We start from the raw sequence: 23,210 nt of genomic DNA on the forward strand, positions 1-23,210 counted from the left end.
CTCATCGTCTGTGGTGCCACTGTTGGAAAGAGGTATCACTTGCTGTCTAACAAACGTTCGCTTGGGAGTTACTGATCCTGAAAGTTTAAACCTGTAAATATATTTCTAACTTTACCGCAGCGTGGCTCTGAAAGCATTAGCGTGTGGATCAGAGTGCATTCGTGTGCGGATCTGCAAGGCGGAAAATGAGTGCCAAATGTCACAGTTTTCGGAGCTGTGGAATTGTTTTTTTGTACTTGAAGGATTTTTTTTGTACTTGAAGGTTGTTCAGTTTTTGTACTTGAAGGATATTTTTTTGTAATTGAAGAAATATGTTCTTTTGGATGTGTAAAACTTGCTGTATTTGTTTCTGAAGCAGGATGTATTTGTTTGATAGGTGCGTTTCTTAATTGCAAAACAAAATACATTCGTTTGTGAATGATGGTTTGTACTTGCAAACCACAGTGAGTTTGTTTTTGAATCACTGAGCATAAGTAAAACACGTTTTGTGTGTTTTTGGAGGTTTTGGTATGATTTGTAACTCCATATTACAGCCGGATCTGTTTTGTTTGTCAAATTGAAAAAAAAAATGGAAAAACGAAGTAAAAGATAAAGTTAACTTGTAGTTTTAAACATATTTGCTTTGCTTTTTGTTTTTTGCTCACTTTGTGCAAATGTGTCATCGTCGATTATGCAACGATGACGCCATTACCCACCGCCTTTAAGAACAGTCGCAATCAATTTTTTACATTTTTAATCGTCATACAAGTGTGAAAAGAAGTTAACCACTGTTTTGGTGTTTTGATTAAAGGGCCGCTGCTATGCAGAAGTGACCTTTTAATGATGTTTCAACAGTAATACATGACCCAAGGGCCTGTTGATAAACACCAAATGTAAGAAAAATCTATCATCTCCCTCACTTTGTTTGCTCCATTTTTGTGAAGAGAGGTGCTTTTGAAGTGCTCATGACGTCATGAACAAAAACCCCTTTCCACATGGACAAGATACCGCCTCGAGATGAGCCCTCCTTGTGTGTATGTCCGCCACTTCACGCAGGACAGCTTTGGTAAAATAAAATTAAAAAAAATAATAATAATCAGGCTACACATATTAAAATAAAGCCTGAACCTCTGCCAACTGTCAGTCAGCTGCACATGTTCAGACATGTTTTTTTCAATGAATATGCTAACTTATAGCATGACGTTGCTGTTAACATGTGAGTGTAGCACTCCAGCATCACACACTGCAGCTATGCAAGGGCTGCTAACGTTGGTCTCCTCCTGCCCTGCTCCTTAATGTTACACTGTTGCATGTGATACATGGCATCTATTATGTGTGTGTGGAACCTTACTGCACCTTCTAATATTTTGGTGACCTTATTTAGCTCCAGGACATGAGTGTACACAGTTGTGTGCCCTGCATTTAAAAAAACAGCTATTATGAGTCAAGCAGCACCACGGTGTTCCATCATCCTTATTCCATCAATTCCAAGCACAACATCAACAAACAGGACTCTTTAATTTCTTCACATCTCCTCCAGCCTGCCATGCTGGAGCAGCCCAGCCATCCTTCAACAGCTCCAATCACTGCCTCTGTCACGTCAACTTCTGGAAGCAGCCCTCTCAGTGATGCACAAGTAATTCATTCAGATTAGAAAACATCGCAGCAGTGTGTTTTTTAATCCTGATCCAGTCTGATGGCATCTCACACTCTCAGGGGATTTTTCTTTGCTGTAGATTATTCCAAAAGCTGCAGTGGAAGGGAGTTTTCACTTTGTTGCACAACTAAGCACTTCTCACATGCTCTCAAAAGTCATTACAAGAACAAAGATCAACCTCAGTGACGGATGCTTTTGTCATTACATTTACATGAATGGACAAGCGTGGATTTTGAAGAAGCTTCTGGTTTCAGATGCAAGTTTTGCTCCAACGGTGGCGTGCACACAATCTGTTCAGTGAATGATGGTTGAATGTCAAATGGTTCTAAAACCATTGTCCTATGGGGAATGCTACATTTTATCATAATTTAACCAGTTAATCCAGTTAAATCACAGGAAAATAAGGTAAAACTACTCACCCATCATCTCCACAACAACACACAAAGACTTGATGCAGCTGGAAGTCAACAACTCAAATTCAACAATATTAAGAAACTAGGGCTGTCAAAAATAATGTGTTAACGGCGGTAACTTATTTACTCAATTAATTACGTTACATTTTTTGACTTAACTAACACATGCACATCATGGCAAGCCACACCTATCTGTTATAACGGCCGAGGGAGTCACAATGTAGGAGTCACACAGGTCTGATGCTGTCTTATAACTTTATTCTGACCTACGAGGGAAAGGCTTCTTGAGACGTCATCTGTACTTCTGTGAGGAATGTGTCGGACGTTTCGCTCCTCATCCGAAGAGCTTCGTCAGCGAACTAACAAGTGCTGGTAGCCTAGGCCTTAAATACAGTACGAGTGGGCGGAATTGGTGTGCCAACGCCCTCCTCCTATTGGTTCCTTCCACTAAGACTGGGAGGAGTAGTGGTATAATCCTCTCATTCCATTAGCACCTCCCATCAAAGGGAAGTGTAGCTCCCTGTAGTTGGGTATGAACGACTCTGATACTGGCTTGTTAGCATCTACTGTATTGTTCTGGCTCGGCCCTGGCTCCACCTCATTTGCAAGACTAAGAGCTGTGGGTTTCGGTCTCAGTAACGTTCGACACATTCTTCACAGAAGTACAGATGACGTCTCAAGAAGCCTTTCCCTCATTGGACAACTCCTGTACGACTGAGAGCCTACACAGACGCTTTATTCTGACCTGAAAAAAAAAACACTCAAAAACATGGGGTCTTTGAATGCAACCCTTCATTGCTCACAATAACACGGTTAAAGTGTGATTCAAAGGTTCTGCTGCTATTAAAGAGGCTATACTTAAATGGACTGTCAAACGCATGTGGTCTTTTTGATCTTTTAGCCTGATTTCAATTTTCAGTTCATTTGGATTTGTTCATACATACAGATACATATAGATACATTTAATCCTGTCCAGGGGTGTATTTAGTCATTTGAGGGCCGAAGGCAAACCTAGTCATTAGGGCCCTCCTCATCCCTCTTTTTATTTTTTTTTTCACTCTTTTTTATTTATTTATTTATTTTTTACAAAATGTCAGTATGTAATTTAGGCCACTTTTTTCCCTGCTTTTGAAATCTGTTACAGTTATCTGTCAACCTAAGTTGCTAGTTATATAGTCATGTTTATATACCCCCCAAAAAACAAATGGAAATAGGCATAGAAAATGGATGGATGGATGTTTATCATCTTCTAACAAGTGTAAATGTGAGAAAATTCTCCTATTTCCTGAACGAGATAAAGTCCTTCAAATCCTCCTGGGGATGAATATTACCTAAGAAGTGAATCATCCCAACGCTTTTACTGTAATTGATAAGAACATTAAGCGACATTTAATATAGTTGGGAAAACTTTATAGGTGAAATAATTGTTTCCCATTATGTGCGGCAATGAGCTGTCTCTTTTTATCTGTTTTTATATCTTTAGAACACACAGAAAAGAGAAAGACTTGTGTGTTTATGTCTCACATAAGGATTGTGGATGATGGGCAAAAGTGCAGTTTTCCTTTAAGCTATATTGTGTGGGAGTCCCACACAATAAACACTTTGTGAGTCTTGTCCACTGTCCTGTTTATTTACAACAACCAGTGCTGAATCTACATTTTTATCACACATAGCTGTCTTTGGTTTTGGGGAACTTGAAAAATGACAATTCTGGTCATTTGGACCGTCTATTAGAGCAATTCATGACTGAGCAGTGTGCCAAAGACATGTTTACAGTACAATGCAATGTTTCTGGATTCTGCTCACCATCATGGCAGCCAAACCCGCGCAGGGCGTACTACGAAAGTAAATGCCGAGTTGACAGTCCTATTCAATACTAGTGTCCTTGTTTGTGTCTGTGAAAAAGGTTGACACCTTCGGTAGTTAATAGCAGGGGTGCTCCGATCAATCAGCCACTGATCAGTATAGGCTGATATTGGCATATGCCGATACTTGCTTTATAATGCTGATCACATCCGCCGATCAGCTCCGCCCCCATTGCAGGATCCAGCCTATAGCGACCGTCTGCCACCCGCTTTCCCTTCATAAAACCAAAAGAAGCATGGCTGCCGTGTGGGACTTACCTGTCGTTGTGAGAGTGATAGTTTTACACCCTGCAAATGACACGAAAAATGTCTCACCGGGATGGCACGTTGCGTGGCATTTCAGGGAACCTGATTCGCCTGATCCGCCTGAAAAATGTCGGTGACACCTGATATAGCCAATAGTACATTTAAAAACTTACACATTTACTCGGTTTCAGTATCGGTATCAGCCGATTTCACTCATGGATGATCGGTATCAGCATCATAAAACCCTGACCGGAGCATCCCTAGTTAATAGTGACAAAAGCTTTTGTTTTCCACTCGCCTTCTCCTCTTCTTCGCTCTGCTGGGGTAGCCCTGCGCCAACAAGTTTGTTTCGCGCCCGTCTTCCGGCATCAATCCGCACATGCGCATTCACATAGTCCATTGCGTGAGAAGGGAGGGGCAGCAGTCAAAACGCTTATGAAAGATTACACATTTTGATGTAGTTTTAAGCACGTGAATTAAGACTAAAACAGTAGTATGTACTTTAAATTGAAGAAAAAAATCAATAATCAGTTTTTATGAGACGTTTGAGGGCCCCAGGCAATTGCCTGTGTTTGCTTAACAGTAAATCCACCCCTGACCCCGTCTTGTCGTTTATCTTTCTCTTAATAAAATACAGCAAACATGGGCATATTTCAAACATACTTGTAAATGGTGATGAATCATGATTAATTAATTTGAAAACTGTGATTCATATGATTAAAAATTGAATCATTTGACAAAAACACATTTAATTTATTTATGTATTTATTTATTTATTTATTTGTCATTCAGTCAATGTTTTTATAGTATTATATATGTGTATCCTCAATGGTTGTGATTTACTTTTTTTATTTAATGCCTCCACTTACTATTTCTATTAATTATATTAACGTATTCATGTTTTTGTACATTTTTTTTCAATTATTATTTCTTCCTTTTCCTTAACAGGAAAGGTGTATACACACAGGAAGAGAACAAAATGTAAAATGACAAATGACAGCACGTGAAATATTATAAGTGTCAACATGATAAAGTAATGATGTGAATGACTTGTCAGTCATAGACACGGGGAATTAAATAAGCTCTGCTTCTACCAACGCCTTTTCAGACATGTTGAATTGTGCAAATGTAACCATGTGGTGTTCTTGTGAAGCATGTCTGAAAGAAATAAACCATATCACACCAAACTCTTTAAAAGACGCCGGGAAAGTGATGGAAGGGGAACAGGAAGGTGTCTGCAGGGCGATACTGTCACAGAGTGGCTTTTATAGGTATGGTTTAGCTTCGTTTGTTTCAAACATCAGTGTTTCCCATACATTAATTTGTGGTGGCCCACCACAGCTGCATTTGGACCACCTACGTATTAAGAATTCTCCATGTTTATACTCAACACTACCTATTCTCCCTCGCTCATCAACACATTATAACGGGACTCGTCCAGGGGAACAGGGTGGGAATCGCCCCCTTTTTTTGTAAACTTTCCTAATTTTCAAATGTAAATGTTGACGGGTATGCCCTTAGCATCCGCCAAAATTGCATGCACACGCGTCATGGCTAATCATGAAAATTTAACGATGATGTCATCTAACACCCACCCCGCCCAGCCCCCGGAGGGTTGTATTTAACATGCGAAAAAAGCTAAACACACTGGCGGATTCGATCCTTAGATGCCCACAGAGCTGTGATTTATATTTTTACAGAAATTGTTCAAATTGTACCACTTTTGGGGCAGTGACCTGTATTTGAAAGTTATTTTATCATGCAAAAAGAAGTCAAACATTGGAAAATAAAACAAAAATAAAGTAAAACTACTCACCCTTTGAATACTACTGTCACCTAGCGGTGTTTCATAAAGACTGCTGAATTTACTATATGTCTGTCAAACAATGCTGTAAAGAAAGTTAGATGTAATACAAAATGTGGATGTTTTGTGTTTTTTAGGCATAATTTTCCTGAAAACTTTGGTTGGAGGGCCGCACGGTGGTCTAGTGGTTAGCATGTTGGCCACACAGTCACAGAGATCGGGAAGACTTAGGTTCGAATCTCTGTTGGACATTTCTGTGTGGAGTTTGCATGTTTTCGGTTTCCCACATTCCAAAAACATGCATGTTAGGTTAATTGGCGACTCTAAATTGTCCATAGGTATGAATGTGAGTGTGAACGGTTGTTTGTCTATATGTGCCCTGCGATTGGCTGGCAATTGGCAAGGTGTTCCCCGTCTGTGGTCTGAAGTTAGCTGGCTTCAGCATACCCCCTGATGAGGAAAAGTGGCATAGAAAATGGATGGATGGATGGATGGATGGATGGATGGATGGATGGATGGATGGATGGATGGATGGATGGATGGATGGATTTTGGTTGCAGTGAATTGTACCACTTTTGGGACTTTCAACTACATCTTAACTTCAATGACAAAAGGCATAATGCAAAGTTTACTTAACTGACACACAAGTGTAAAAAGAAGTGAACTATTGTAATTGCAAAACATAAACATAACAATCTTAACCAGTTAGGACACATATGTGACAATGGAGTCCAACTGACAGCACATGTTGAAACTCATGCTTCCCACAATGAACCACGGCTCTCTCAATGCCGGCAGCACTCGTGCATCCCCAGAGCATGATGCAGCCACCACCATGCTTGACTGTAACTTGCTGCTCATATGGCTGTGTTGTCATTTTCAGTGGACAGCAAATCTATATTGCTGTACAAGCTGTACACTGACTACTCTAAAGCAGTGTTTCTCAACTGGTGAGTCAGGTTGCAGACCCATTCTGTAACAAGTCAAAACTGTAATTAGGATATTTTATGTCATTTTCTGATGAGTGTGAAGTCAATTTTTTCAATTAAAAATATTTTGAAAATGTGTTTTTGATTGCCCGCGACCCGAATGAGGATAAGCGGCATAGAAAAGAGACGGATGGATTTTTGATTGGCATCTTCTGTCTTGGCGTGTACAAATTTTAATTAACTATCTTTTTTTTATTTGCATTCCAATTATTGTTTATTTAATATATATAATAATAAGTAATTTAATAAATATTTGATATAATTACAGTATATTATTATTTTAATGATCATGAATAATGTGTTCTGAAATACATTTTGTAGATATAATTGAGGGTATTTTTGTTTAAAAGATGACATGCATGTGTTGTGAAGGCTATTTGTGAATAAAAATGCATTTTAAGCTTGCTTTTACCTCTCTAAAAGTGGGTCACCACTTAATGAACATGGGAAAATGTGGGTCTCAGGACGACGCCAGTTGAGAACCCCTGCTCAAAAGTATATCCAACTTTACTTACAATAGTATTGCCCCATGCATAACACAATCTAACTCACAGTACATGCTGGAATTCATGTTTTCCCCTCAATGAATCACTCCGCAGCGCTTGTGCAGCCCCAGTCAATGGCGCTACCACCACCATGCTTAAGTGCATGCAAAGCAACAATTATCTTCCTACTCACTTGCCAGCTTGTGTTGAGTCATTTTCAGTGGACAATACTGCTATACAAGCTGTACACTGACTACTCCAAAGTATGTCCATTTCTAGTTGTAAAGTCATCAAAATTGCTGCCGAAATGCAAGCATGCACTCATTTTTGTGCGATAGTGTTTCTTTGTAAAGGCGGTTACGTTTTTAAATACTTGTACAGGATGTCAGTAGATGGTGAAGGTGACGAGAGGAGGCTAACTGAGATTCTCTGCAGTCCCCATCATCGCTTCAATTCAGCACTCAGACCAGATGGGTGTGGATGTGTTTCAAATAGCAACCACATTTGCATTTAAACTCCACAGCATCCTCCACCTGCTGCCCGGAGGCTGGTCATTTTCTACAATGCCACCAAAGCAGTCGGGTCGCAATCCCCATTAAACATCAGCCTCTGGTGTTTGTATAAAGCAGCTTCTTTTTTACAGCTTCACATTCAGTACAATTTGAAACAAGCCACATGTAATTATGACTTCCACTAGACTTGCAGGAGCTAATCATTCAAAGTGTGCAGTGAAGGCCGACCGCAAGCTCCATCAGCATCAGCATCAATCAAGCTTGCATTATGTCACGTGATCAATGCTGAGGAGAGGCTGTAATCATAATGAGAATGAGAATGACTAAAGGCTGATGACTTCTTCTTTAAGTGTATTTTAAAAGCTTGACAGGAAAGGTCAGACTTTGTGAGAATTAAACATGACATTTGCATTATGCTCTTTTTTTGTGCAGGAATTAAATTTAAAGGGCATATTTGGGATGCATCACATGTTTTATGCAATATTGATTCATGACTTAGTTTGATCCTGTGAGAAGCTTTGAAGCGAACACTGTGGTCACTATATCACATAAATGCATCGGCGTTAATTGACATGGGAAGAGAGTGATGAAAAATGTAGAACTATAACTTACCCCAAGGATGACTGTGTCTTCTCCTTGAAATAATGGGATGAACTTATCTCCACGGAGGATTTCCGACTGGTTGAGTGGACGAAAACGACACAATACCTTGATATTGCATTCTGCATTACTGTCAGCCATTGTTGCAAAAAAAATGAGCACCCAAAAAAATTAAGAGGAAAAAAAGACGGGGTAAAAATAACCTCTCGTGCAACCTGTTCCCAAATGGATGCTTCTGGCTATGCACACACGTGAAAGAGAGAGATTGCAAGGCGGCGACTATACTACGAGTTTTCCACCGTGCCCCAATTCATGGATGAGATTGTACTGAGCATAGTCCAATAAAAAAACCTCTTGGTTTTTTTAATTAAAAAATAAGCCTATGGGCAAATTTGGTGGGGAACAGATGGAGAGTTGCACTGGGGAATACAGTCCAAACTGGTCCGGTCGCGTTTGGACTGGCAGCATGTTCGCATCTCTTTCGCTCTCTCTCTCTCCCGCTCACGCTCTAAGTGGGCGGGGCCACTGGGATACTCTCATCAGCACCACTAAAGATGAAAGACCAGCCCTGGCTCCCTCCAAACCTGACAACACTCTCATTGTTACTAACTTGATGCTACTCAAACTTGGACACTAAATATGATGTTTTTGTAGGCTTTGGGTTGTCAGGTCAGAGCTAAACACACTCTCCGGTACACCTGAGATCTAATACAAGGTGCGATGCAGTCCTTCCAAAGATAGTAATGCTGATATAAAGCCACAAGAGTTCAGTCTGATGGTGTTACGATGTTACAATTAAAGGAACTAATCTAAAGTGGAAAACCTGGCAACCCATAATTCAGGACTCTTGTTAATGAAGCCTGGTTGTTTACATAGATCTTGGGCGCCATCGCCTGGCTAGACTGCTACATATCATGCCTAACTAACTAAATAAATAATTAGTAAAATATAAGTTATTGTTTGAAGTATTAAAAATATTGAAATTAGCACTTGAGTGAAACAGAAGGAATATTTCGATCCATTATGAGACTGATGATGAGGCCAAAGGCTCTAAATCAGTATTTAGTGGTCAAACAATGCGCATGCGCTTTTTGTGCGTTTTCTTTGTTTACCGGGTTACACCGGTTTCGTGTTTCCGCTTGATAAGCCTACAACGGCAACACCGCCCATTCGCGATCTCTTTGAACAAACCCAACGCACACCAGGCATACTGTCAAATCCATCTAGTCCGAAGGCACCGGTTGTCGCTGGCTCTTGTTGATTTTTGTCACAATTTGGTTCAGTTCATTGACTTTGTGGACGCACAGTTAATTCAATATAGTTGTGTCGGTGTCGCGTCTAATCTCGCACACAATGGCTGACCCTAAATACGCCAATTTACCAGGAATTGTAAGTAGCTCATGCTAGCAGATAGCCTGGCTAGCAATGTTTTATTAGCCTAGCCCTGAGTCAACTAGCTTTGTGCTAGCATCGTTGACTCAGCTGTTTTGTTATTTTTTGGAAGCGCTACAAAACATATAAGTATATGTTTTTACCAGCTATTTGTTGACTTACTTTACTGACTGAATTTGGTGTGTAAAAAGCCATTTGGGGCTTTTTTTTGCATGTTTGAATGAGCCGGGGCGTTGGCCAGGATAAACGACGCTACTTCTAGCTCATCTCATTTTATTGTTGTTGTCCAATTGTTTTTGTTTTTTTAATAAGGCCTTTAACGAACCAGATGTGTACGAGACAGGTGACCTCCCAGAAGATGATCAAGCTCAGTTTGAGTCGGTAAGTGTACTGTTTAATAAAATAGAATCCCTGAACCATGTTTAAAGCCACTTAGGTACGTATATGACCATCCAAATACTACCTTTGCTTTCCTTTGTAAACAATTCAAATCTGTTCACACTGAATGGACACCAATTTTGAATTTTTGACATTGTTATTACATATTATTAAGTCTTTATCTCCAATTTCGTACCTTATTTCATCTTATAGTGGCGATAGGCGTTTAGTTACTCAAATGCAGAGAGCTCCCGGTCTCTATTAGGAGTCATGGCGAGAGACAAATAATTTATTGAGAACAGCATTTAAACTCTAATCAGCCTATTCATCAATTGGTTTAAAGTTCCTGCTAGGTTTAAAGGCGGAAAACCGTTTTGCCTTTGCCATCAGGCCATGATAGCGTTAGAGGCTATCCACATGGAAATGTTTTCAGGTCAAAACGGCAAAGAATTTGATCGTTTCAGCCTTTCATTGTTCTGGGTGCCCTAAAACAGTATTGTTTGAAAACGGCTTCCAGAGTGGGAAAATCTGAAAACACCTGCTCGTCGTTTACGTATGGACTAACATTCCGCTCATTTTTTTTTTAAACGATGACATCACTGACCCGTCGCAGTCACATGACCATAAGTGAGTTTAGACGACAAGCCGACATAATACCTGAATATTTTGAGTGTCATGACTCATCGCAGTTAACATTCTCACGGTATTTTCTTGTCTTATACTCCCTAAATGACGCACATGTAATCCTACTTTGTCGTAAGTCTAGACAAGCCTTGGAAAGCGGGAGACGACGGACTTATGTGTATGCGTTCTTTCTTCTATAGTATGATGTGTCATGTGGTTCCGTCTGCGTGTCTGTTCACAGCGCCAACGTGTTGGTGGGCCTTGTGTATTAGATCGTTTTCACTCAGTGATCCGTTCCCGTCTGGATGCAACTGTTTACTAAACCGGCGCAGGAAACTGGACAGGGATTTTTTTCAACCCACCAAAAAAAAACATCTCAAGAGCGTTCCCGTGTGGACAGGGCCTTAATGTCTGACGGAAAATGACATGAAATCCAAATTTTAGTGTAAAATTTGACCAAAATTTGATCATGTGATGAACAACCTGTTTCTGTTCAAATGTTCTCCTTACAATCATGTTGCAATGTAAATTTTCCCCCGTCTTAAAATTTTGTTATACAGGTCTCCTTCTAATACAGGACTTAGCCCTAATAGACACCTGGTACTCTATTTGTTATACTTTCACCCAAATAATGTCATCCAATTGAAGCATAATATTACAATATTATATTATACATACTGACTGTCACTCTTTTAGAAAGGTCTATATGTCACTTTCTGTTATTTTAATTTCATTTTGATGTGAAGGCATCTAATAGTGTGGACACCACTGTTGGAGGAAATACGGTGGTATCAACTTCAGTGTCTCCCACAGGACTGCAGTCGAGTAATGTGTTCATGAGCAAGAGCAAACGGGTAGCGCCCCAAAAAATAGTGGAGCCAAATATATCCGTGGACCGCCACTGTTTAATGAATATATGGGAAACACTGAATTTGATTCAGAAATGAGTGAAACTCATGTATGAATATGTATCCAATAGTACATCTACTTTCATTATAACTTTGGTGAAAATAGTTTTTAGTGGCCCAGATGTTAAATGTGAAGTGAACAAAGCAGATTAAAACGCTAATGGGCATTTTCCCCTTCCATGTTTCCCTTATTGGGTCCTCCCTTTCCCATTGCCCTTGTTTTGGCCCTAACCCACCCCTCCTCGGAGCCTAGTTTGTCCAAGTAAGGCTGCATTTTAGTCCTAGTGAACTTAATGCTATTCTTTATTTTGATGCATGATTTTGTTGTACTGTAATCACTTTTCTTTCCTCCGTTTTGAATCAGAACATTATAAGAAATGAACCTTTTCATCACAAATATTGCTAATAGAAAAAAAAATGCAAGTCTTCACTACAAGTGTACATCTGTGTACACAGAGAAAGAAATGTTTGTTTGTATTTCCCCTCTAACTTGTCATGCTCAAGCAGCTGCTTCATGGCTAACCTCATTGCCCTGACTAACGCGCTGGTGTTTTAAAGGCCTCTGCACTTTTATTGCATGTGACACAGGGCTGTACAAAATTCAGAACTGAAATAAGAATGACCTCTAAATTCCAATTCAATTCTTGAATTTGAATTGCAGGTGCAAAAAGGAAGCAAAATTGCAATTCAAATTCAAATTGCAGTAAGTATAATTGAAATTCCATGAAATTCAAAGAAATTCATGATGCACAATTAAGGTGTACGTAACAATGAAGCTTTACAGTATATATTTAAAGCATACATTGTATAAAACATATTATTGTATGTACTTTATGTGCTACTTTATGTCATGAAAATTCAGAATTTCAACCTTTTCTGAAAAAGTGGCGCAAACAAGTGAGGGAGATGGTAGATTTTTATCACATTAATTATGAACTGCATAACAGGGGACCTTTATGACATGATTGTATTAATGGTGTCCCATCAGGATACATTTGATTGGTCAAACGGATGATAAAACTAATTTACCAGTTTCCTCACTAGAGAGCAGCTACACTTTAAAATCATCCATCTGTAGATTATAGAGTGGTGGAGAACCCGACCGCCATTGCAGCATCTTACCAACCAACCACAGGAGAAAGGAGATACATCCTAACATTATTTTAAGGGTTCTCTGCATTTACTGCTTTATCATCTTTCCCTCTCCTCAGTCAGCTGATCCTGCTGTGTTTGTTTGTGTGTGTGTGTGTGTGTGTGTGTGTGTGTGTGTGTGTGTGTGTGTGTGTGGCATGTGATAACCACATTAATCTGTGTTGTCTCTCTCTCCCTCTGGCCCACAACCTTTTTTATCTCCCTCCGCTCTTCCAACACTTTCTAACTCTCTTTGGAAACCCAAGGAGCTGGTAAGAGCCTGACTAACTCTCCTCGTCTTCCTCCACCTTTTTCCTCCAAGTCTCGTCTTGTTTTATGTTCTTGAAGCCAGGACTTAGTTGTGTTTTAATCAGTGAGTTCATAAATCCACCTGATCAACCATCTAGATGTATGACAACATGAAGCTTTTGGTTCCTTATTCCATTCACTGTCGTAGACCTTTTCATGAATGAGTTGTTAAATATGAAATTGAGACTTTTTAATCAGACAGAAATCATCCAGTGATATCCAGCCCAGACTAATCAGCATCATTTTAATGTTATCATTCATCCGTAGCTGTAATTTGGAATTCTCAAGCCATTATTGGGGTCTAATCAAGTTTTCCTGCCAGTTGGAGGCCACAATATGCTCCTTAATCCAGTGATTCCCAACCACAGTACCGTGCCATGCGAAATTATCCAATTTCACTTAATTGGTTGTAAAATGATACATACATAATGTGTCTTTGTTCATCTATCTATGCCAGTGATGCATGGTGACAGGCAGAACAATGAAATGCTGTTCTAACAGATGGCAGGAGGTGCATAACTAACCTGTTGCCATTCATACAGCATAAGTTATGGCACACTTGGTGAGGAGCTGTGAGGGTTTTTTTTTTTGTAAAATATGTGCCTTGGCTCAATAAAGGTTGGGAAACACTGCCCTAAGCTAAATGTTCTCAGTTTGAAGACATTGCTGTCTTGTCTCTTTAAATCAAGTTTTTTATTGTTTTTAATTTGTCATTTTCCACTTTCAGGAGGAGCTCTGCAGTGACAGTGTGGAGAGGATCGTGGTCAACCCCAACGCTGCTTATGACAAGTTCAAGGACAAGCATGTCACCACGAAGGGACTGGGTCGGTTTCTAGTGGACAATTGTGAATTATTCACTGACGTGAAACTCCGGATAGCGCTTCTTTGTGACACTTGGGATTTTTATCTTTGGTTCTTTTTTGCAGACTTCTCAGACAGAATCAGTAAAAGCAGAAGAGTGGGCTATGAGTCAGGAGATTTTGAAATAGTGAGTACAGTCTCTTCTGTACACTGTTAACCTTTGTAATTATGGTAGAAGCTATTCCATGTGACAGAAGTAAACAGTATTATTATTATTATGATTTCTCTGACAGCAATTATGGTGGTGCTGTGTGATCACATGATCTTTTCTCCTCATTACCGTTGTTTAGTAGTTCTCAATGTTCTTGCTTGTTGTCTTGCAGCTCGGAGAAGGCTGTGGCGTCAAGGAAACTCCCCAACAGAAGTACCAGCGCCTAGTGACCGAAATCCAGGAGCTCAGTCAAGAAGTGGAAACCATTCAGGTAGACGAGCATAGTCTCTGTTGTCTCTGATTGATGGATTGATTCTCCAAATGTCCACTCACTCACACTGTGGTGATATCATGCATTACCTGACCATCATCTTGATCACGACGTGCCCCTCTGCTGCCAGACTGTCACAAAAGAGAGCAATGCAGAGGAGCGTCTGACCCCGGTGGTGCTCGCCCAGCAGGCGGCCCAGCTCAAACAGCAGCTGGTCTCTGCTCACCTCGATTCACTGCTTGGACCGCAGGCGCACATCAACTTGGCTGATCCAGATGGAGCGCTGGCCAGGTGATAGACAAAACTACAGTATGTGAGTACACAGCTCACATCTCAGCCAGCATTATATCATCTTTTCAAAGGACAATGTAATAGAAAGTAAGTTTGGATATAGAGTAGTCGGTGTACAGCAATAAAGAAAGTGTCACAGACATCATTGTCTAAATAGCTAGCAACACAAGTGAGTAGCACAATAATTGCTTCTTGCCTACAAATCAAGCATGGTGGTGGTAGTGTCATGGTTTTGGGGCTGCATGAGTGCTGCCAGCACTGGGGGAGCTGTGGTTCATTGAGGGAAACATGAACATGTACAGAGACATTCTGAAGCAGAGCATGATTCGCTCTCTGGTCAAACTGGGCCAGATTTTCCAAGTGCCTGAAGGTGAAGGTATGGCTCCTCCGTCCCTCAACCCAATTGGGCATCTGTAGGGCATCCTCAAGCAGAAGGAAGGAAGGTGGAGGAGCACAAGGTGTCTTTGGAGGAGTGTAAGAGGATTCCAGTAACAACCTCTACAGCTCTGCTTAATTCCATGCCCGAGAGGATTAAGGCAGTACTGGATAACTGGTGTTTTGTCAGTGCAATACCAGGATGTGGAGGGCCCCAACGGCTGGGTTTGCCTTGGGCCCCCAAATGACTAAATACGCCCCTGAGCGCCACCGTCTTACATCACCTCCATGTTCACCGTTATGTACGTGTGCTGTATTGTGTATTAATATGATGTACATGCTATGCTTAATCAATATTTGCAATTATCGACTGAAAGCAATTGGTTTTCAGAAAACCAAATAAAAAAAATTATATTTTTGGTGAAAAGGTTCACCAATATACGTGGTAGAGAATACCAAATCACAACTAGGCAGGGATTCACTTTAGAAGCTATACACTGACTACTCTTAAGTATATCCAAGTTTCATTTTATAGTACTGTTCCTGGAAAAGATAATACAAAATGCTGACTGAAATGTAAGTACTCACTTGTGTGAGATGCTGTGTGTGTGTGTAAAAGATCAAAGAAGACTGCGCAGGTGTACCTAATGAAGTGTCCAATGAGCATGTTGGTGAAGGTCAGGGGATGCGGCCACCAATAACCTATATTTGTCTCATCTCGACCTCAGGCGTCTGCTCACACAGCTGGAGGCGGCAAAGGGCAGTCGCAGCTGCTCTGCGGGAGACGGCAAGCTGCCAACGCCAGCCAAGGGCCCTGATGGCGTGGTTCTGTACGAGCTGCACAGTAGACCCGAGCAGGAGAAGTTCAACGAGTCTGCCAAGGTCAAAAAATGTCTGAAGAGACATTAGATATCATGTTTTTTACATGCATTACCTCGTTCGCACTGTAGATGGCAGAATTGGAGAAGCGTCTTGCAGAGCTGGAAGTGGCTGTTGGCTCAGGATCAGACAAGCAGGTAGACATCCTCACACTAATTCCATACATCTGCTTATCTCTTACACACCACAACCGCATGTATAATATGCACATTCACATTTAAAATGGATGTCTGACATTTATTGATTACTTGCAGGGACCTCTGAGTGCTGGCATGCAAGGAGCCAGTTTGATGGTGAGTAGTCAAACACTTTGTGTCTGGTCATAATCAAGTATGACATCACTTTGTTTAGTACTGTGGAGCTCATAGTTGCCTATTAACTTTTGACGTCAGGATACTTTAGAACTTCTGCAGGCCAGAGTCAGTGCACTGGACTCAGCTACTTTGGATCAAGTGGAAGCCAGGCTGCAGGTACGTACATCATCAGCTACGTAGACTCAGTAAATGTACAATAGAGAGTTTATTTTGTAATACAATAAACACAAAATGACTAATAATGACAGTGTTGGCACATGGTGTTGTGTATAGAATCTAACCGCGTATTTCATCTTCCATCATCCATTTAAGAGTGTCCTTGGAAAAATGAATGAGATTGCCAAACACAAAACGGCCATTGAGGATGCTGACACACAAAACAAGGTCAGTGTAACAGTGTCTCATGTATGGAACAATAACAGAAGCGACTAGTCTTGTCAAGGTTTTTTTTCATCTGAAGTTATAAGTGTATAAACTAGGTTTTTAAAATGCTACACACACAGTTGGTCGCTAGAGGGCGCAAACTGGTTTTTCCTCACGCTTGATTTTCCTTTAACATGACATGATTACCCTGAAAGAAGATAGCTTTAATCCAGTATAAGACCTATTCTAATGTCATGCTTTACAGGGCCATGTCCTGACAAAAAATATTATCCTCAATGTAATTACAGTTGAGGTGGGTTTTTAAAAAAAAATAAATTTTACCAAGCCTGCAAAGACAAGTGGAGGGACGTTCATTCGAAGAAAATCCAGAGTTTAAAAACCTCATTACAGTGGATCCCTGCAAATTCCCAATTCACCATTCACAACCCAAAAATGTGTAGGTTTTGGTATAAAAAAATATAATAATAAAAATTATATATATACATTCCAGAAACATGTATGTTAGGTTAATTGACGACTCTAAATTGTCCATAGGTATGAATGTGAGTGTGAATGGTTGTTTGTCTATATGTGCCCTGCAATTGGCTGGCGACCAGTCCAGGAAATACCCCACCTGTCGCCCGAAGTCAGCTGAGATAGGCTCCAGCATACCCCCGCGACCCTAATGAGGAGAGGTGGTATAGAAAATGGATGAATATATATATACACACACTGCTCAAAAAAAATAGAGGGACACTTTGAAAACACATCAGATCTAAACTGGGGGAAAATGATCTTGAATATCTTTCCTGATAATAAGTGGGTGATGTATTAGTAACAAAATGATGCCACATAATTTGATAGAAATGAAAATGATCACCCTATAGAGGGGGGAAATCAAAGACACCCCAAAAATGATGCAGCAGACTGGTCCATTTGGCAAAAATGTCATTGTAGCAACTCAAAATGATTCTCAGTAGTTTATGTGGCCCCCACGTGCTTGTACGCATGCCTGACAACGTCGGGGCATGCTCCTAATGAGACTACGGATGGTGTCCTGGGGGATCTCCTCCCAGATCTGGGCCAGGCATCACTGCGGTACCTGGATGCATGGAGGAGATTCCAGGAGACAGGTAGGTACTCCAGGAGAGCTGGACAGGGCCGTAGAAGGTCCTTCAATCCTCAGCAGGATCGGTGTCTGTTCCTTTGTGCAAGGAGGAACAGGATGAGCACTGCCAGAGCCCTACAAAATGACCTCCAGCAGGCCACTGGTGTGAATGTTTCTGACCAAACAATCAGAAGCAGGCTCCATGAGGGTGGCCTGAGGGCCCGACGTCCTGTAGTGGGCCCTGTGCTTACTGCACAGCACCGTAGAGCTCGATTGGCATTTGCCATAGACCACCAGAATTGGCAACTACACCACTGGTGCCCTGTGCTCTTCCCTGATGAGAGCAAGTTCAACCTGAGCACATGCGACAGACGTGAAAGGGTCTGGAGATGCCGTGGAGAACGTTATGCTGCCTGCAACATCATTCAGCATGACCGGTTTGGTGGTGGGTCAGTGATGGTCTGGGGAGGCATATCCCTGGAAAGACGCACAGACCTCTACAGGTTAGATAACGGCACCCTGACTGCGATTAGGTACCGGGATGAAATCCTTGGACCCATTGTCAGAACCTACGCTGGTGCAGTGGGACCTGGGTTCCTCCTGGTCCACGACAATGCCCGACCTCATGTGGCTAGTGTATGCAGGTGGTTCCTGGAGGATGAAGGAATTGATACCATTGACTGGCCCCCACGTTCACCTGACCTAAACCCAATAGAACACCTCTGGGACATTATGTTTAGGTCCATCCGGCGCCGCCAGGTTGCTTCTCAGACTGTCCAGGAGCTCATTGATGCCCTGGTCCAGATCTGGAAGGAGATCCCCAGGACACCATCCGTAGTCTCATTAGGAGCATGCCCCGACGTTGTCAGGCATGCGTACAAGCACATGGGGACCACACAAACTACTGAGAATCATTTTGGGTTGCTACAATGACATTTTAGCAAAATGGACCAGTGTGCTGCACCATTTTTTCACTTTCATTTTTGGCGTGTCTTTGATTTCCCCCCTCTATAGGGTGACCATTTTTCATTTCTATCAAATTATGTGGCATCATTTTGTTACTAATACATCACCCAGTTATTATCAGGAAAGATATTCAAGATCATTTTTCCCCCAGTTTAGATCTGATGTGTTTTTGAAGTGTTCCTGTAATTTTTTTGAGCAGTATATATATATATATACACACACACACACACACACACACACACACACACACACACACACACACACACGTGTATATATAAAAATAATAATATATGCCCACAATTTGACATGTCTTTACATGTTTATGCTTCACTGATAATGTTTTTTCATGAAGCATTGAGATTTCGCACTTGGCTCGGCGGTCACTAAATTCACCATTGTTGTGTGCTACACCGTCATGGATCATGATAAGCGTGTGAGTAGGCCTATCACAATAATCAATAAATCAGTTACCGCACGATAAAAAAAAACTCTAACTATACTGGCCTCGATAAATTGACATGCAAATGCATGTTTCTATTCCTCCTCTCTCTCTAACAAACAAGCTGGATGACAAGAGGATTCACTCTGTGCATCTGTCTAAACACCTGGGAGCATTGTTTCTATCGTGAAATGAATGGAGGAGTGAACCCTCCTGTCTGTTATGCATAAGAGTGCTGCAGCCTGCAAGTGAGCAAATGCAAATATGAGTGAAGGCAGAAAGGAATGGTTTCTAAGCTAAATGCCACAGCCCCAGTGTGGGAATATTTTGCTTTTAAAACGGAATGAACAAGGTGAGCCCGTGAACTCAAACAAGCCGTTATGTTGGAAAGTAGTGGTGACGAAGAAGGGGAATATAACCAACTTGCATTTGCCCCTCAAACACAACCATCCTGTTCAGTTTTCCCACCCGGGGAAAAAAACTGCTGCTCAAGGTACAGCGGAGCCTTCGTCCCGACAGTCAGTGCTTACTGAGGCGTTTGGTCGGCAAAGTAAATATAAACAAAACAGCGCAAAACCGGTGCACGTTCACAGACAGTGTCGTTCGCTACATGCTAAGCGTTCCTGTTAAGGAATAATACCCAATGTTTATTCAAGTGCAATGTTGTTTACAGAGACTTGATATCCACTTTATTTATTGTTTTGATTGTTGTGTGCGTTTTTATTGCAGTGTTGTTTTTTTTTCTTAAAGACACGGGATTTATTTTTCATTGGTTTTGGTTATGATTGTGATTTTTTTAATGTTTTTTTTTTCCATCATGGGCAGGCTGTGCCTCACCTGCCTCTCCTGACCTCATGTCACTGATGGTATTAGATACTTTATTAATCTCCAAGACTAAGTCACAATTATTAGTGGCTAAGGCTTAAAGCCAGGGCAAGGAGTTTCAGCCTCTTTCATACTTTTTGTGTGTGTGTTTTAGCTGTCACAGCTTTATGACACGGTGCAGAAGTGGGAGGCCATGTCCACCTCTGTACCCCAGGTGGTCCACAGACTCGTTGCTGTCAAGGAGCTGCACGAGCAAGGTAACACACACACACACACACACACATACACAACTTGACAACTGGCTTTGTTGTTGTCGTCATCTCAGACACGTAGACACACTCATATGCAATATTGCTAAATGACTGGCACAGTATTTCTCCTTTTAAAGGAGGCGAGTAACCTTCAAATGACACCCAAGAGAGTTGGGGTGATGGCATTTATGTAGGCTAGTGGGGGAGGGGCGCACAATTATCAGTTAAAATCGCATAGAACGCTGTGAAGCGACATCACTGTTGATGCAACTTATTTGAACGCCATGTAACAAAGAATCAAGATGTAATAGAATTAACTCAATCTTGCACTATTCATTTGTGCTGCATGAAAGTAGAAATTCATTACACTTAGACACATTTACGTGATATTTGACACCTCTTATCATTTACATGGCATATTACACTTTTATTAGACACATTTACATGATATAACACTTTCTATCATTTATATGACATACAGCTGGGATAGGTTCCAGCATGCCCACGCGACCCTAATGAGGAGAAGCGGCATAGAAAATGGATGGATGGGATGGACAGTGGAACCTTGGTTAACATCATCAGTTTGACCAATTCCAACCGAAACAGACGTTAACCGAATCTGTTTTTTCCCATTAAAAAAAAAATGCAAATCTAATGAATCCGTTCCAGAAAGCCAAACATGTTACCTGAGGAATTAAAGGGATAAATGAACATTATCTTTAAGGTTACTTTTGGTGGTTGATCTCGCTGCCACATCGCGTCTTTGGGAACAGTCATGTCTTCGGTGAAAGTAAAAGTAACCTTAAATGTTCATTTATCCCTTTCATTCATCATTTATGTGCTTTTGAAATTGTTTTATGAGTGTAAAACTATAAAAATGCGTTTTGTGTTGACATTTTTAGAGTCACCCACTGATGACGACATAGATGGGCGGCGTAACTTGCGGTTCCGGTTACCATTTTGTTTAGCTAGCTAGCAGGATGCTAACAAGGAAGGACGTTTTGTGATTTAAAAAAATATATACTTTCAGAACACAGTTGAACTCATTCAATGTATTAACAACACAAGACACAACAAGACGTGCCATATTGTACGCTAACCGGGTAATGTACACACACCGAGGCAAAGTTGTGGGGTCAAAAAAAACACGCTAACTGGGGCGGAAGCTAACAGAGGTTCCACTGTATTACACTTTTATCAGCCGCATATACACAACATATTACACTCTATCATTTACATGAAATAATACAAATATCAGCCAAATTCACGAGATATTACACTTTTACAAGACATATTACTCTTGTCAGTCGATGCAATATTACACTTATCATTTACATGAGATGTTATACTTTTATCAGCCAAATTTACATGATTTTTTTTTTAACATGAGATATTGAAATTTGCATGATATACTTTTTACCAGCCAAATTTATTTGCGATGTCACACTTTTAGTTTACATGATATCATTTTCTTTTATTGGCCAAATTTACACAAAATTATACTTTTTGTACATGAGGTATTATTCACATGAGATATTATACTAAACCAAATTGACATGATATACTTTTTATCAACCACATTTACATATGCTTGTATCAGCCAATTTGACATGACATAGTTTTTATCATACATGATACTACATACAGTACATGATACTACTACATAGTTTTTCCTCATACTTCTGCCAGCCAAATGTACATGAAATATACTTTTATAGGGCAAACGTACATTAGATATTACGCTGTTGGTAATTGACATGAGATATTGGCGGTGGAATAAAGCTCCACGAGTCGACTGAGGTTTGGAGATGTTTTGTTGACACAGCCATGCAGTTTGGCCAGCTGCTGACACATCTGGACACGACTCAGCAGATGATCAACAACTCTCTGAAGGACAACAACACTCTGCTGACTCAGGTAAGAGGCTAACACTACACACTGCAGTTGCACGAATACCTGCTGTTGTGTGTAAACGTGCTCCAATCATCTCATCTTCACCATGTTCTTGCCGTCAGGTCCAGCAGACCATGAAGGAGAACCTGGTGGCCATCGAAGAGAACTTTGCAGCATTGGATCAGAGGATGAAGGAGGTGTCTCAATAAAGCTGGGCAGCACCTAAACAAGGACACATGAAGAGATAAGTTAGTTGGAGAGCAGCAGGATGGGACTGACTGACTTCTTTTGTGACTCTCCCTTCCTTAAAGCTCCTTCCCTCCACCTCTGCCTTTTCCACTGACAATGGAAATGGAAAGTTAAGACCATTTTGAAATGCAACATTCAGTCCTATTAAATGGCTCCCAGCAATGCTGGATACATACTGTATAGATAAAAATACACACGTTTTGTGCTAAATGTGAGGGCCTCAGAAGGAAAAATTGTAAATATTCCTCCATACCTATTTTCTTTGCTCACACTCGGTCGCTTGTATTTATATTATTCTGACCGGGATGAACACCACACTCACCCGTTCATCTGCTTCAACATTGCCTTCAAGTCAACTGTATTGTGGCCACGCAAACCCATCAATAAATACGATTAACTCAGCCCAGTTGTATTGATTACAATATACGTGGATTTAGTTCAGGACATTAACAGAAACATGGAGAACACCTTTGTACTGTTCTGCTGTCATTCTCATTTGGGAGCAGTAGGTGGCAGCACAGCATTTTATACAGACACATATTGTACGTATTCATGGGATCATGATCCTGCTGATGCTTTAGTTTTCTATATTATATATATTTAATTGTATAATATATTTAATCCCACCCCTTCCCCATGTCTCAGCAAGTACTGCACTCTTAGATTGTTTCTCAGCTACCAG

General features: G+C 40.8%; 2 protein-coding genes across 2 annotated transcripts in view; one reads left to right on the forward strand and one right to left on the reverse strand.

Annotated features, from left to right (window-relative positions):
- kif5ab (kinesin family member 5A, b) overlaps positions 1-9,021 on the reverse strand; it is a 131,988-nt gene extending 122,967 nt beyond the window's left edge. The window contains exon 1 of the mRNA XM_054785530.1: positions 8,563-9,021. Coding sequence (XP_054641505.1) covers positions 8,563-8,691 — 129 coding nt within the window. The 5' untranslated portion in view covers positions 8,692-9,021. The remainder of the gene's footprint in view (positions 1-8,562) is intronic.
- Positions 9,022-9,752: 731 nt separating this feature from the next.
- Positions 9,753-22,929, forward strand: dctn2 (dynactin 2 (p50)). Its single transcript, XM_054785527.1, has 14 exons — positions 9,753-9,939; positions 10,255-10,323; positions 14,020-14,116; positions 14,219-14,280; positions 14,477-14,575; positions 14,706-14,866; positions 15,970-16,123; positions 16,192-16,257; positions 16,375-16,413; positions 16,513-16,590; positions 16,747-16,818; positions 20,290-20,392; positions 22,212-22,303; positions 22,402-22,929. The coding sequence occupies exons 1-14, from the start codon at positions 9,904-9,906 to the stop codon at positions 22,486-22,488; spliced, it is 1,215 nt and encodes a 404-aa protein (XP_054641502.1). The 5' UTR covers positions 9,753-9,903; the 3' UTR covers positions 22,489-22,929.
- The last annotated feature ends 281 nt before the right edge of the window (positions 22,930-23,210 follow it).

Source organism: Dunckerocampus dactyliophorus, chromosome 8 (genome assembly GCF_027744805.1).
Source record: "Dunckerocampus dactyliophorus isolate RoL2022-P2 chromosome 8, RoL_Ddac_1.1, whole genome shotgun sequence".
NCBI lineage: Eukaryota > Metazoa > Chordata > Actinopteri > Syngnathiformes > Syngnathidae > Dunckerocampus > Dunckerocampus dactyliophorus.

Excerpts from the sequence above, each read along its gene's own strand:
- dctn2 (XM_054785527.1), top strand. The coding sequence starts at position 9,904 with ATGGCTGACCCTAAATACGCCAATTTACCAGGAATT. Across the intron at positions 10,324-14,019 it reads ATCAAGCTCAGTTTGAGTCG|GAGGAGCTCTGCAGTGACAG; the intron begins GTAAGTGTACTG and ends TTCCACTTTCAG. Across the intron at positions 16,414-16,512 it reads TGCAAGGAGCCAGTTTGATG|GATACTTTAGAACTTCTGCA; the intron begins GTGAGTAGTCAA and ends TTTTGACGTCAG.